Source organism: Ambystoma mexicanum, chromosome 5p (genome assembly GCF_040938575.1).
Source record: "Ambystoma mexicanum isolate Mex_15411 chromosome 5p, UKY_AmexF1_1, whole genome shotgun sequence".
Classification (NCBI taxonomy): Eukaryota; Metazoa; Chordata; class Amphibia; order Caudata; family Ambystomatidae; genus Ambystoma; species Ambystoma mexicanum.
This window is the reverse complement of record NC_090930.1, coordinates 527,790,506-527,806,986: the sequence shown is the minus strand read 5'-3', so window position 1 is coordinate 527,806,986 and position 16,481 is coordinate 527,790,506. Positions and strand designations below refer to the sequence as shown.

Below are 16,481 nucleotides of genomic sequence, written 5' to 3'. Positions count from 1 at the left end.
CCAAACAGAGTACTTGGCGTTCTTGTGATAAGGCGTGATGACACTCCTTATTGCCTTTATTTGCTTCAATGGGTCCTTAAGCAAGGCCCTTTTTGCCTTATTGGCCTTTTTGGTTCGGGTAACCCTGGTCCATTCATCTTCTGACTCAGAGGGACTGCTCCCAGAGGTTCCCGTCTGTTCTTCCAGGTTTTCCCGGATTCTGCGAGCCTGGGAATGGCTGGCAGAATGTGGGGACCTGGTCTCCTGTGTCCTGTACCGCTCAGAGGAGTCTTCAGATCCCTCCTTGCTGCCAGGATTTGATGGGTACCCCCCCCCACTGACCTAACTGGGCAGAGGTTTTCAGGATGCCCTTAATGGGCCTACTCACCTGGGGTTCCCCATCAAATTGCACTGCGCTTGGGTGCCCATACCCGGATGCCCGCCCATCCATTCCTGGGAGGTACTGGCCTATGAGCCCCATGCTTCTGGCTGGATAGTAATCTGCCATCCCTGTGGCCCTGTGCTCATGTGCGCCAGGGGACATGGGGGTGGCAGAGTCCAGGGACTGAGAGAAATAAAGGCCTCTGGTACTAGGGCTCCTGGGGTTATGCTCAGGAGTTTCTCTTTCCCAGCGAACCTCATCTCTATCCGCCCCTGCTCCCTGTTGCAATGCAAGAGCCTGCGCCTTCAGTTCCTCAGTTAAGGCCTTACTAGCCTCTATCAGTCTCTCCTGCATCGCTACTTGTTGTTCGAGTCTTTCATTGTGCTGGCAGAGAGCCTCATTCTCTCTCTGTGCCTCCTGATTGGTCCTGGAGCACTGGGCCAGTCTTTGCTGCAGGAGGGTTACCTCCTGAGCTGTGTCCCTATTGGCCTGCTCCTTTCTTGCCAGAGCATCCTCCACCCTCCTGGTGTGTTATAACAAGTTCTGGCGTTCTTTTTGGAGGTCACCCAGCCCCTGGAGGGCCAAGTGATTTTCTTCTGTTTTTCTTTTTAAATGGCAGACTTCCTGGCCTAAGGCGTCTCTTTCCTGGCTCAGAGCCTGCATTTGTGCCGCCAGGTCGTCCCTCTGCCTTTGAAAGGCACCAGCTTTCTGGCGTTCTTCATCAAACTCTGCCTGGGTATCCAGGTCTTTCAAAATCAGCTTGTTGCTCTCTGCCTTCACTCTATCTAGATGACTTTGCAGGGTGGCTACCTGCTCCGTGCATGCCCTGTTAAAGTCTAATTGTTGCTCCAGCTTTTTCTGGCTCTGCAGTAGGGAGTCCAAACCGTCTTGGCGTTCCTTCTGCAAAGCCAGAATTCTGGCATCCTGGTCTGTCTTTTCCTGTTGCAGGATGTCCATATCCTTCTTTATTTTAATGATGTGCTGTCTACTCTCATTTTCTGACTCCTGGCTCCCCTGCAGCCTCTGCTCAGAAGAGACCAGGTCAGATTGGACCTTCTCTAACGCCATCTGTCGCTTATTCGCCAGATCTTGGCTTTCAGTACATTTATCCTGCATGTCTCCCATATATAGGTACAGGTATGCCGCTATCCTAACCATCTTGTCTTGTTCATCCTTAGCTTTAGGAGCCATGTATAGTTCACTCAGGGCCACATGTAAGGGACCCTGGTCTCTCCATATATCTGACCCTGTTTCCGTGATCTGGGGTGCGATTGCTTGCAACCAGACCGTCTGGTCCTGGTGAGTCCACTCACCTCTCACAAATAACTTATGTAAGAAGTGCTCTCTGGCTATTTTCATGTCTACTAAGGTCGTCATTCTAGAGATTGGTCTCTGTCCTGACTTACAGAAATTAGTATTTTATTTTTGCAAAACAGACCTTTTTCTTAGAGCGTTCCTTTGAAGAGTGCTTTACAGCGTAACACAGCATGTGCTCCGACCGGATATGTGTATCTGGTCAGCTGGCACGCTGTATTAATCTGCACAAGTGATAGATCTAATCCAAACGTCCGGCACGAGCCCCCAATTTGTAAGAGGATTCAATTCAACACTACAGCTAAGTCAATGCCTAGTCTGGGATACTGAATGGAAACCCTTATGGATATATCTTTATGTCCAGTTCATGCGTTCTGGATGACTACCCCTATATAACACCCCTCCCTTGGAATCCCCCTGACACCACTGAGCCAAGAAGTAGTTCTGTTTTGCAAGTAAAAAGGTTTATTTGATAATTTAAACAATAGATATATATATCACACTTTATAATAATTTAATAATTGAATATCACACTGAATCTGAGCAGTAATCAATAATGGATAGTCTGGCACTAGCACACTTCTTTATAATCAATGATGAGTGGTTATAGGATGGATAAGATAGCAACAATACTTTATGGTTTCAAATGGATGCAAGGTGGAATGAAAATGCAGTACAGAAAATACTCAATATGCGTTCAACAAAACAATGTAATCACTTTTCTCTGGCAATCCCCTCCCCCCTTTATGCAATGCAAGGAAATGGAAGGAAAGCACACAGTTCTCAGAAATGCAATCAAATGTAATTCAGTTCACCCCAGCAAGCTTATACTACAGAAGTTGGAAACACAGGCCCAAAATGCTTTTATATGTGCTGGCAATGAAGTGAAAAATATGCTAAAATGCTTTTAATTCCCTCTAGAGGTTCAGGGTGAGTGGTATCAAGTTAATATTAGTCCAGACTCACTCTAGCAATGATTCAGGGATGATTGGCAGGTTAAACGAATTTTTTCTTTAACGGAAGGCAAGCAGCAGCAGATTTTTACACGTGGAGAAACTTGCAAATCGCGGCAAAATGTCAAATCGCGGCAGATTTTTCCGAGTGCGCCGGGCGCGATTACAGAGGAACTATAAGGACTAGTAATATCGTTTTGGGGTCCTAGGACAGCCTAGGATCTCAGCTTCCAGATGAAAGTTACCGCAAGTCTCTAGGACAAACGGTCACGGAGATATGAGCGATTAAATAAAGGTCGTTTTTCAGATTTGAAATTTTAAAGTTCAGAAAGACAAGTGACAGCTAGGAGGCAGTTCTACTTAGGTTAAAATAGATTGAATTATATTATTTTAACTAAGAGATCGGTTCTGCACAGTCTGCTGGGTACTCACAATATATTTTTTAAATAGATGGGCCTCGCCACGGATCTGGTCAGGTTTTAGACTGGACTCTGGTCTGGTCTCTGCACTTCACAGTGATCTGGGTCAGCTCTCTCTGGTTCTGCTAACAGCGGTCTGGTCTGGGTCTGCTCTCTCTCTGGATTCTGGAGATTGATGGATTTAAAGTCTGGATCTTTCTGCACAGCCTTCTCTAGAGATTGATGGAGGTAAAGTATGGATTTTCCGGCAGAGCGTCCCGCAGCAGATGGAAATGAATGTGTCTATCTGTCCTGTCTGTCTGCTTTTATCTGTTTTTAAAATGGGTGTGTGTGCAGCATCACTAGACCCTACCCCTCTACACTTGCCATTGGCCCAATTCTCCCCTCTCCCATGATTGGGGAAGGAACTGTGAGTCAGAGTGATGCTGTAGGTTTTATGGGTCAGAGGATCCTCCCCTGTCAAATTGCACACAATCTATATTTGATAAAAAAAACATATTTGCACAGGTACACATTCGTTTAAAATTACACGCACCCATCACATATCACAGGAGGTATACCCTGTCCAAATCTGCTCTTCCTGGGGGCTTGCATTCAGAAATGGCAACATTTGCACTTTTTAACTGATTTTGCAATTTCGGACATTAACCCAAATTTACACACATGTGTGCAAGGAGTATGGACATTAGTTGATGAAGTGTCAGATTTTTCACATGCACACATTTTGAGTAATATCCTCTTTTCCGCTAAAACCCCCCTGAACATACCACCGGGTCCTAACACGTCTTAAAATGTGGGCAGAAAAATCACAAGAATTATGGTATCATTTAAATAATTTTCACAAGTCCGCTCTATGAATGATCCATCTTTTTCTAAAACCATATTCTGGCTACAGGAATGTGTCTTTTCAGGTCACATGGTACAGAAACCAGTCTTTCCAGTTTCTGCCAAGCTCAGAGACCCTGCCCCTCCCAGCTTCTGCCAAGAGGAAGCTGTTTTACGACATCTGCAATAAACCATCTGCCTGGGTGAAGGGGGTTGCATTGTTCAGAGCTCCTGTATTCTGTGGGGGCTCCCCTTAATTCAATTATCAGAGAGATGGCATATCCTTAGTGTGGCCAGCAGGAAACAGCCAGGCCTGGGAAGTTACTTGTGAATCAAGTTTCACTCCTGATGGGGGTAGTTGCCAGGCAAAATTGGAATCTCTTTAAGCCCGTTTTTAGCCACATGTCATTTCTGTTCCCCAGTTTTCTGCATTCAAATAACAATTTTTTACATATGCAGCTAGAATGCTGATTCTAAGTTTAAAACTATGACATTTAAACAATTGCAGCCTATGTGACACTCAAAAGTAGGTCACTCATTTCTTTTAAACATTTAGATTTTTAGTGTCTTTCAGTCCAAATTTACTTAAACTGCTGAAATCCACAGCTCAGCCAGTCTTGTTATAAACCTTCAAGTCACTTCAGAATATAACTTTACATTGTATCCACCTCTCAGTAAGTCTTTCTTTGGCCTGCTTTGGGTTCATTTATTCAGTTTTCTACAAAAAAGTAAAATCTGGTGTTGTTTTAAAACGCCGGCTTTTGGATAGTGGTGAGTACTGGTAATGCACCCATTTTTGGGATTTAAGAACATGAATCCCCCACAATTCTAGGTTGCTTTTGGCAATCAGCATTGCCATTCCCAATGGTTTCAGGCTACTGTGTGGGTAGTCCAATGGTGGTTTTAGGCAGTGCCCTTCTGTGCCCATAACATCGGCAAAAATGAGCGGCAGCCTATTCTTCATGCATTTCCCTGTACATTTTCTGGGAAACTCTGGCCATCATGATGTTTTCCATGTCAGTACTGCACAGTTATGACGTAGGGCTCGGATGCATGGGTAAATACATCCCACAATTTTCATGTACATTTTCCACTCGTCAATACGATGCACCTTCTCCTACAAAATGAAATGTAGTTGACTTTTGAGATTTAGATACACTACCTAAACTTTACTGAAATCAATTGAGGCAATGCAGGGTTTTACAATAGAAATAATGTAATAATGCATTATATAACTACTTACATTTTAGGAATGGAATTGCATGACTTTAAAAAGAAATAGTTAACACGTATTAGTCTTTGCCAAACAAAATATAGTTAGCTTCATTAAAGTATCATCTTGATTACTTCTAGAACTCCCACACACACCATTGGCACTTTTAAGAGTGGAGGAGCCGATTACTGCTGGACTCTCACTCCATTAGCCCTTTTGAACTTGCAGTGAACTGAAAAAAAGAGGGTGGGGAGGCCCCGGAGGGCAAGAGAGGAATGCAGGGTGAGCTGTGTTTTCATTAAACGTGGTAATTGAAAAATCGCCATCTCTGCTACACAAGTATCAGTTTAATTAGCAAAACCTCCGAATGATAGAGCAAATTGCTATGCAGCGGCACTTGTAATCACGAGGATACTACATAAAGGAAACATGTGATTCTATACTGTGCTACATCAAAAGCGAATGAACTTAAACACAGAATGTGTGTAGGTAGCAGCTGTGACTGTGTGCTTTAAACCATTTTGTGACCAAAACCCCTGGTGCAAATGTGTTTTTCCAAGGATAGAACACATGCATTGTTGTTTCAAACCTAGATGGAAATTATATCGTAAATACACCAACTTGATTGTTTTTCAATATAGTTGATCTGTGTAATTAATTTTAAAAGTGGCTTCCTCAAACACATTCTTACTACTTCTTGTCTCGTTTTTTGTGAAGGAGTTTGTATTTGAACAACAAACTGAAAGGAAAGGCTTGGGGCAGTCTGTATTTGAACAACAAACTGAAAGAAAAGGTTCAGTCCAGTCTCCTGACCAGGTAAAAACGTGTTTTATTACTTTTATGATTTCGGAAAGTATTGTGACTACCATGTTAGTTTGGTGAAAAGTATTGTTTTTTTTTTCTCAAAAAGTAACTTCTTGCTTTAAAAAAAAATATACATTTTGCAGTTGTCTGATTTTGTAAACACGCACTGCTAACATTGGGCCTCATTACAAGTTTGGCGGTAGCCTTGCCGGTAAAACCGGCAGGCTGCTGCCAAACTTGCGATTTTCTTTTCTGGCACCCGCAAATGTGCATTTACCGGTTCATTGCGGCCCCACCGGACCCGGTAATTGTCCATTCGTGGGTGCCGGAAAAAAATGCTCCCCATCCCCATGGGGCTCAATGGGAATGGGGAGGTGGGGTGCACCAGCACCATTGAGAATGGTGCTGGTGCAACCGACATGCTCTGCTCGCAGGTGCCAGTATGCCCGCAAGGTCAGACATGGCCGTTGTTACCGGACCGGCAAACTTGTAATGAGGCCCATTATCTTGGAAAGACCTAGGAGTCCAAATTGTATCAAATGAGTGCTGTGATGAATCCTGCGGGGTCTTCACAAAATCCCCACCTAAAGTCTCCTCCCAGGTGACCAGGGGAAGGCAGCCACTAACTGATCCTAACACTGGGGGTGGTATTAGCCGGGTAGATCACCTGGAAGGAGAAGGCCCCCAAGGACGGATCCGTTAGGAGAGACGCAGTATATATCTTCTTCAAAGGGAGAGATTTCCATGATGTCAGAATATCTAATGGTCTGTTGTCAACGTAGGGCTTCCCTTCCCAAAACTACACAAATTGTTGGAGGTGAAAACCCTTATAATGAACAGGGGAATGGTGTATATATAAGAATAATAGAATTGAGATCACTAAGTTTAATGGCTATGATTCCCCCTTGGATGTGCATTATAAAGCCCAGAATCTATCATCGATTCCCTTACCAACCTGCCCATAAAATGTATTTCCAAAATCATTTAAACAATGTAAGACTTTTGGGGAAAAGAAGAATAAGAAGATTAGGGATTTCCAGTTCCAAAATTCCCTAGGCACTGGGACGAGGAAGAGGAGCTTAGAGGCGCAGAACTATGATGTGTAGGCTAGTGGTTCTAATGACCCACACATGAGTGGGACTTTTGAATATTTAAGGCGCATTCTGGTGCAGGCCATTAAAAGCAGAAGGAGAAGTGAGCAGCAGCAGTGAAAGGAGCAGAAAGAAGATGATGGGACCGCTATCGTGATATCAACAGAGTGCAGTGCTGTGTGAGTTGTAGAAGCTGGGACTTCATTCTGCAGAGGATGCACAGCGGGAAGCAGTGCAGCTTTGGACTGTCCTGTGAGAGAGAGGGGCTTTCTCTTTGCAGCGTCCTGCTCCGGTGGTTGGCCTTTACTGGAAGAAAAGGGAAGTGACAAGCTCCTGTTTTAGCAAACGTGGACAACAGGAGTGTCACTGGAGCTGTCAAGCTCCCACGACCTGACGTGTGAGGAGAAGATCAAAGCGGCAGTGGCCCGATCGGACGCGCAAGATAAGACAGTGAATTGGCCTTCATTAGGTGACACCAGGGCGCTCCGTACTAGATTGACACTATCCCTACCAAAGCAAAGAGGGGACATACATGAGCAGCATGTACAACCTGCATTGCCCAAGTACAGAGGAGGGGATATTGGAATTCAATAACAACCAGCCTTGCCTAAGCCAAAGAGGGGCCACTGTGAATTAACAAGGATACCATTTCCCTGAAAGTATACAAAGAAGATTACTTGAAATGGGAAATAACAATCTGTATTATAAGAGAAAAGGGAAATCATTTTCCTAAATAAAGGAATGTGAATAAGATACATTGTCAGCAGTTAACTGGTGTGGTAGTAGAAGCCAAAAGGTGGCAAGTTATAAGCCTTCCTTTTAGAAAGTCTCAAGAGGGAGAGAAACGTAACCTGCACTACAATTGGCAAACATACCAGTGGAACAAACAGCATCAATGTGTATTGCATCCTTATGAAAGAAGGCAATCACTATGCTCTGCATAAGAATCTAAACCATGCAGTGAGATGCAACAGCACCATTAAATGGGCCTGGTAGGGTGCTGTGAATAGGCCAGGCCAACCAACCATGCTCAGTATCTTGAACTGAAGACTTGGCTAGTGTATATGAAGTAACCTGTTGGATGATGCATGCCCCTAAAGATAACGTGCCATTTTATTAGAAAGGCTACCACCAGTGAGGACCATTGCTATTTAGCATGTAATAGGAGTAAATGTGGTGACAAAGGAATAGACATTTTATAATGAAAATGTCACTTTACCATTTCTCCTAAACAATATCATAGAATCTGCTGTGATGATTCACAGGTGTGAGCAAGAGGTGGCAGCATTTCAAAGCATGTGTTGGGGAAACTCTCTAAATAGGTGAACGCAATGCCAAAGCATGGGCACATTTCAGTTATTTGGAGGCCTCTGAACAAATTCTAGATACCAGTGAACCGGATTTACATAAAATAACCTAGGGTGTAGTGTTCTGTGCATGTTTGATTGTGTAGATACATACATTTGAGATCCTTCCCAAGGGTTGTACAGTAAAGAGCACAATAGTAACCTCAAATTGCCAGTGAGCTCTGGATGAGCCCTTTGTGCTCCTCAGCTGCTCCTTCTCAACAGAGTCTATGCAAGGCCCTGTTGGACTGCAATCCCAACAAAGGATGGTTTGAAAGATAATTAGGAGACAAATTGATTTCCTCAGAACTCCTAGTCAGTGGGAAGTGTTGTGCATAGGAGCACTGCCGTGCGCAGTCATTTGTTTACAGATGTTTGGGACTGATGTGAATAGCCCAATCGCTAAAGGCCTGGCATTCCAATGAACCCTGACTAGTGGGAATGAGGAAATGCTGTTGTGATGTGTGTTAAATTCACCAGCACCTTCATCATGCAGCACAGTCAGTCAGAACACTCATAAGTAGTGATAGTAGTAGTACAATTTATTTGTTGAGTGTAAACATCTCACCGGAAAAAAACAGTATCAAGGCACTAGGCACAACATACAACATATAAGCAAAACCATTAAATAACAAAGCAATATAAATGCATCCCAGATAACAAAACTACAAGTGTTACAAAGGCAGTGGGCCTCATTCCGAGTATGGCGGTAAGGGATAGCGGCCACCGGTAACGAGACCGATGGCGGTAATCCCTTACCGCCATACTCCGAGTTCCCTCTGTGCCCTCGCCCTTAACGCCTGCTTTGAGCAGGTGTTAAAGTCGAGGGCGCAAAGGGGCCTCCAAGCCAATAACGGTGACCGTAATGAACGGTCACCGTTATTTGCATCTTCCCCATTCCCATTGAGCCCTATGGGGGCTCATTTGGGAATGGGGAAGAGCCTTGGTGAATGGGGACTTACCGCCCCGCCAACCTTGGAATGGGGCGGTGATTCCGCCATCCACCAAGGCGCTACCGGTCCGGGTACGGCGTCAACCAAGGCGTTAATAGCGCCATTGGTTAGCGCCGTACTCGGAATGAGGCCCAGTGTTTCCCAAATAAAAACTTCCAGCAGAACATTGAGGTACATCAAAAGCCAAGACATTATGCTGAAACTAAAGTGTTTGCTATGTAGTCCAATTTCTAATGGTAATTGAAAGTTTGTTCCATAGAGCAGACCCGAAGGTGCGCAGCAACCTTCCTCAAGTCCTGCAGTATTGTATTTACCTACTGCCAACAGAGCCTTAGTACTGTCCTGTATGGGTCAGAGCTTTGGAGGCATGCAAAGGTTGGACAGCTGAGTATCAAAGAGAATAAATTCTCCAGCATGGTGTTTGGCATGGGTTCACATGCTCATGAATATTCCCCGACATCAGCCCGGGAATCCTCGGTAAAAAAAAAACTGTTTCACTTTCATTTACAAACTGTCTTTCTCCTTTAAACCAATCACTGAGCTCTGGGTCATACTGCCCACAGCCAATGACTGCCCTCTCCCTAAACCCCTCCTCTGGCAGCCATCTTCAGATTTTTACTGCTCGGTCAAGTGATTTTTACTGCACGGTCAAGTGTTGGGAGTCCTTGTGTTTTGCTCCGTGAGCTTTTCTACATTTTTGCGCTTTTTTCGATAACATGTTCTATTTTTGGTCAATTCAGCCTGTGTGCTCTTTCGCTCCTTTGACCGGCAAGCAGGGATCTTTTTGTCGGCATATTTCAATGCCCCTCAATGGCAAGAATCATCAAAGTTTCATCGAAGATTCCAGAAGCCCTTTGGTCCTAAACCGCACGCTGTACCATGTCAGAGGAGAAGAAAGAGGAAGGCTCCCTCTTCAAGCTCTGCTCCAGCTGCGGATTGAGAAACGTGTTTGTAGAGGACAAACACCTCCAGTGCCTCTACTATCTCCATTCGGACCACAGGGAAGTGGATTGTGAAATCTGCCTTGGTTTTTCCAAGCACATTGTCAAGGATCATCACAGTAGGTTAGCTGCGTGGCTCAACGCCAAGGTCTCTACTCCGTGCGGTAAGCAGGGGCATGCCTCACCCAGTCCTTTGAGGGCGCTCCATCCATGGGAGCCCAAGAAAAGGCCAAGCACTGCGAGTCCGTTTCCGTCGGGGTCGCTGCGATTAGGATATATGATATGACATTTATAACGCGCCTATACATAAGTGTTTCAAGGCGCAACGAGGCAAGGGAAGGGGAACAGAGGGAAGACCGAGACAACGATTTTACTAGGCCAGGTGACATTGAGATTGTGCAAGTGCAGGGGATGGGGGAAGGGGAAAAGTGCAGGGGTAAGGGGGAGCAGGCAGTGCAGTAAAAGGGATTGCTAATAAAATAAATATAATAATAAAAGCAATAAGTAAAAGTGCAGCCAGGTGGTGGCAAGTGCAAGTTTAAGTGCAGACATCAGCTGTCAAGTGCTTGGAGGGAACTGTAGGGATACAAAAAGCAGTCCTCAAGTGCGGGGGATGCCAGGTAGGCAGTGCAGGTGTGCAACTGACGGGGCAGGGGACCTGGGCCTGAGATCAGAGGGTAGCCAGGTGACCAGTGCAGTTTCGGTTTCAGCCAGGAGTTCAGCAGGGGAGAGGAGGAGAGAAAGCAGAAGCAAATAAGAAGGTTTTGAGGTGCTTCCGGAACCGGAGATGGTCCTCCTCTCAAGTTTCAGGGAGACAGAGAGGCTGTTCGTGAGGGAGGCCCCAGCCGAAGAAAGAGATCTACCACCAACTTGTTGCTTGGAGAAGCGACTGACCCTTAGGGAGTTGGAGGCAGATGAGTGGAGAGCTCGAGAAGGAAGATATGTAGGAAGAGAGAGTTGAAGGTAATGAGGCCCCAGGCCCCAGAAGGCCTTGTGGACAATGTAGAGGGTTTTGAACTTAATCCTCACAGCCACTGGGAGCCAGTGGAGAGATTTCAGTCCTGGAGAGATGCGATCCCTGGGCTTGAGCTCAAGGACAAGTCTTGCAGTCCTGTTCTTTTTTTTTTTTTTTTTATTTGTTATAGTTGAAATTAATCAACCTTTCAAATATACATAATACAAATATATTTAGAAAAGACAGATAAAATAATTAAATAATACAAAACCAGCAATACCACAATTGCATATTACAGAAACAGAAAAGGTCTTTAAGAAGTCTTAAAAAACTAATTTACAAATACATTTCATTGTTTGTATGGCAAATTCATGGCTTATGATTTTTACTGATTTGAACTGACTTGCAGACGCTATCAGTGCCAATTTTAAACTCAGACAAACTAATTTACAAATACATTTCATTGTTTGTATAGCAAGTTCATGGCTTATGCTTTCACTGATTCAAGCTGACTTACAGATGCTATTGGTTCCAACTTTAAACTCAAAAGAAAGTTAATAGTTGCAATTTGTAGTGGCTGATATCCTGAGCCCAAGACAAGGAACCACGACAATTCTTGTGTAGCAAGTTGGAGGTAATTGCAGTGTCGGGCAAAATGAGTTTCGCGCAAGGGACGCAGAACCATGCATTCTGTTATGAGATGCCTCATAGTTTCAGGAGTATTTTGAGATGTGCAAAAACGACAAACATTTCCAACTCCATGCAGCAGATTCCTTTTATACAGCAATTCTCTGGTGCCCCATAAATTAAAACGTAATTTTAAAATATGATGACGGTAATTCGGAGAGGGACAACGTACTAGGTATGATGGCAGACTTCGCATTTTCTTGTGCGGAAATCTGTTTGCGTCAGCATCCTGATACGTAAGACATCTCTGCCGAGTTGTGATCCAGTCTGTGGCATATATTTTCCTTTTGGCTTTGTCTGGATTGTGGATTAATAAGTCGATTGAGACTTCAGCTTTAATTAGTACCGCATAAACAGACATTAGCCATGTTTCAATAAAAACATGTTTAGTTGAGAAAATATAAGATGATAAATATTGCAACAAAATTCGTGAAGTGGTTGACATGATGCATTTTCTAAGAAAGGCACATTTGTGCCAATTGAAAATAGCCTGTAATGAAATTAGGCCAAGTTCATATCTTATCCAGCTCACCGGAATGCAGTTGGGAAGATGCAAGATGTGACGCCAATATCGCGCTTCCCATTTAGCTAAAAGCATGGGTGAAATTTCTTGAAAGGTTTCCAAGCCGTACAGTAGGGCCGGGACTGTTTTTACAGTCCAGAACTGCCATGCTGGGAGGACTGAAAATTTGCCATATTTGTGCATTAAAATGGTTGCTTGAGATATGAAAGCAGTTAATTTACATGCCAAACGTGCAAAATGGCTTGCAGGAGATTGAACATTCTCAAATACGATTCCCAAATAGGTGTATGAAGGCACTCTACTAATCCGAACATGGTTCATGTGCCAAGTATAAAAAGAAGGACAACGTTTTTTTGGACAAACAGCCACGATTTGAGTTTTGGTAAAATTCACTTTGAGTTCATTATGCACAGTATAAGAATAGAAAGCATCCAAGAGTCGTTGGAGCCCTACTTGGGTCTGAGAAATCAAAACCAAATCATCTGCATAAAGAAGAGACTGAATTGTATAACCATTCAATTTAGGTGAATCTGATACAACTTTCAACAAATCAAATCTTAGATCCTGAATGAAATAATTGAAAATTGCAGATGCCAATAAGCAACCTTGTTTTAGGCCTCGTGATGTAGGTATTTTTTTGGATAACATACCGTCTAAGGTTAGACGAATTGAAATTGAAGTATTGGAATGGAATTGATATATGATATCCAACAGTGTCTCAGGACAATGATCTCTGTACAGTTTAGTCAACAGAAGCACCCGACTAACAGAATCAAAAGCTGCATTAAGATCGATAAACGCAAAATATACAGTTTGCTTTTGGTGAATACAGTGTAGTTTGATGGCATTAAGAGTAAATAAGTTTATGGATGTGCCCATGCCTGCTACGAAGCCCGTTTGATTTGGATCACGCAGCTGAGCACGGCAAGTCCACGCGTTGAATTCACTCAGAACAAATTTCGCGAATACCTTCCCCGGAGCATCAAGAAGAGCGATCGGGCGATAATTGGCAGGGATAGTGCGATCACCCTTCTTGAAAATGGGGATGATAATCGAGGTCTTCCAAGAAGCTGGAATTTTGCGGATGTTCAAGATCTCATTGAAAATCACAAATAAAATACGTGCCCATGCATGAGGAGAAGCCTTAAACATATGATTAGATAGCCCATCAGGTCCTTGGGCTTTCGATGAGCTAATTTGTTTAAGAGACGCTAAGATTAACTCTTCTGACAAACATAGTTTCCAAGGTGATCGGGAAGCAGGTGTATACTGCAGTTTGTCATAGATCGAATCAGCGTACAATGTCGAAAAATATGAGATCCATTCTTTTTCGGTGACGCCATTGATCTGCGCATCACCCTGAGAGTTAACTTTAGGATTATTCAACATCTGCCACATCTGTGCCGAGTTTTTATTCCTTATTGCACCAAGCCAGGCAACACTGTCATGGTGAAACTGTAAGGATTTCCTCTGTTTAAGCCAATTTTTATAACGGCTTTTGGCAGTCTTTAATAGTTGGTAACAGAATGGACCATTGTGAGCAATAATCTGTTTCTTAATGTTCCTGTATTCAGTTCTTAACTCCTTGATAACAGGATCAAAAATATGTGGATGATAAATGCGATTATTGCGTAAGATTGTGATGTTTTGTCTGTAGGGCTTTAACAGATCATCATAAGATACCCCATTGGTATGCCAATCATTTTCTTCTAGTGTTGACATATACGACTGCAGTTTCTGCGGGGTCCATTTGAGACGATTTCGTGCCGTGTTAATAGATGCTACGTCACAATGGACCTGGTGTTGAGATTCATGTTCAAATGACCATGCAAATTTCACAATTAAAAGGCAATGGTCACTATTGGGATGTGGACTGATAGTGAGCTCTTGCGCTTTTTGAAACAAAAGGGAGTTCGTGTATATGTAATCTAGCGTGCTCGTACTAGACCCTCGATGCCAGGTGAAGTGAAATTGAGTATCACCCTTTATGGACCCATTTAATCTATGTAGATTTCTTTCTGACATCAAATTTGTCCATTTTATGGCCGCTGAAGAAGGAATTGATGAATCTCGACAGTCCAGATTAAGGTCCCCCGCGACAATGATGTGGGATACAGATTTTCTAGTTAATGTAAGGTTAAGCATTTTATTCATACCTTCAAAAAAAACCTCATCATCCATCATAGATGGATTGCGATAAACATTTATGAGAGCTAATTCTTGAAATTGGTCCCAAATAAGAACCAGCTGAATCTGGACATCAACAGAGGCCCACGGGGCAATGCAGAAGCCACTGGCATGATGTACCCCCACTAATAAGCCCGATGAGGGACGACCTTTGCTAGGCTTGGCAGGGAGCAGGGCGGTTTCATAACCATCCCAGGCAGGACAGGAGGTCAGCCAAGTTTCTTGTAAAGCAATTAGATGATACTTGATGGAAAATTGTGCAAAGGTAACAGGCAAGTGAGAATATCCTCTTGTGTTCCAACTTAAAAGGTAAGCAACCTCTGTCACTTTTGTCGTTGATGGTTACAGGTGATAGGTATCATCGTTCTGTGCATTGCCCACAGGATACTGAACGCCATTATATATATTGGGTTTGTGCCTAAGCTGTTGAATGGGCAAAAGCTCTTTGGCTGGATCTTCTGCAAGGAGAAAACCCATACTGAATAATGACATTTTACATTGCCAGATGGCATCACGAACTAGACCAGATGGTATCCATAACCTCACAATTGAGGTTGTTACATCAGAAACAAATTCAATTTGGTCAATGTCATGCGATGCCACCCTTTTTAGATCCTCAATATCTCTAAAAATGTTGAGAACGCTATTACGGTTTAGATCATAGCTGGGAAAATTTCCCTCTCTACATTTGAGAATGAGTGTGAAAAAGGAAGCACGTCGGGGATGTAAATGACGTGATATTATCTGGGTTGAATTTTTCTGAGGAGCCCACTGTAGGTGGGGCGTGTCAGGATAATTGGACCCATGATCTTCATGGACACGTGCACTGGCTTGATATTGACTTTTGAAAGGCTGCGATTGATGATGTATTTCAGCAGTTACTGTTGATGATCTCAAAGCATTTTGTGCTTGTGCTAAACTGCTGGCCAGATAGACATCTATTTCTTGTTTTAAAGTAAGTAGCTGTGATGGAGAAACCAGATCAACTGGGGCACCTAACATTTTGGCCTTCTTCTGGTGGCCAAAGTCAGTGTTGTTCGAGTCAATGGTTAACATCGGCCCATTAGTAGTAACGGCACTTAGTGGATCTCTGTGAGGGGTTTTAGTGATCTGACCTGGCTCTCTTGTATCTCGGACACCTTTTGACATAAAGAGTCTGTGATGTGCTTCATTTTGGGCTTTCAATGCCGCAAACTGTCTGTCAGCCTCTATATTCCGGTCTATAGAGGATATTAATTGAGATAAAGGAGATAAAGTACCTTTGGCCAAGATCAAAGATGGTTGTATGATATGTTCCGTAGAAATGGATAAATGTTCATCTGGCAACTTGACCGGAATCGAAAGTGATGACTTAGGAATTTTGTCTGCTATGAGTGATGTCTCCCTCTGTTGTTGTCTCATCGGCCTACTTTGATCAGAACTCAAAGGTTGGTCCTGAATGATCTTTTTCAATTGATGGATATCTGAGGCGATACTCCCCATGGCCGGCACGTTTATAGAGGTGAATGGCAAGGCGTGAGGTTGCCCGATCTGTTGGGGTTTCATTGACCAGCTTTCTCCAGCTTTCCCCAAAACCGGTGCGTTCTTAGAGGTGACTGGCAGAGCATGAAGGGGACCTGGTGATACAATTTCCCTGTGTTGGTGAGCTGTCGTTTTACCCAGAGCTTTAAAGAAGGAATTCAATGTTTTTTTGGTTTGCTTCAGACCAACCATATTTTTAGTCTTTTTCAGTGCTAGGGTTTTTTTTGGCATGACTTTTGGATTCCGAACGTTCAAAGCGTCCAGGTGACTAAGGCCCTGACCATTTTTTCTAGTGTCAGATCTTATCGAAGATGAACTGGGCCTATTGTTATCTGATGCAATCTGACTTTGCATCTGTGCAGATCCCTTTTGAGGTGCTGATGTTATA

At 43.5% G+C, this 16,481-nt stretch overlaps 1 protein-coding gene across 3 annotated transcripts in view; it reads left to right on the top strand.

Moving 5' to 3' along the window:
* The window catches only part of POF1B (POF1B actin binding protein), a 464,150-nt gene that overhangs the window by 221,693 nt on the left and 225,976 nt on the right, over positions 1-16,481 (top strand). For all 3 annotated transcript variants that reach the window (XM_069612934.1, XM_069612932.1, XM_069612933.1), the window contains exon 6: positions 5,803-5,901. In XM_069612934.1, the coding sequence (XP_069469035.1) occupies positions 5,803-5,901 (99 nt within the window). The remainder of the gene's footprint in view (positions 1-5,802; positions 5,902-16,481) is intronic.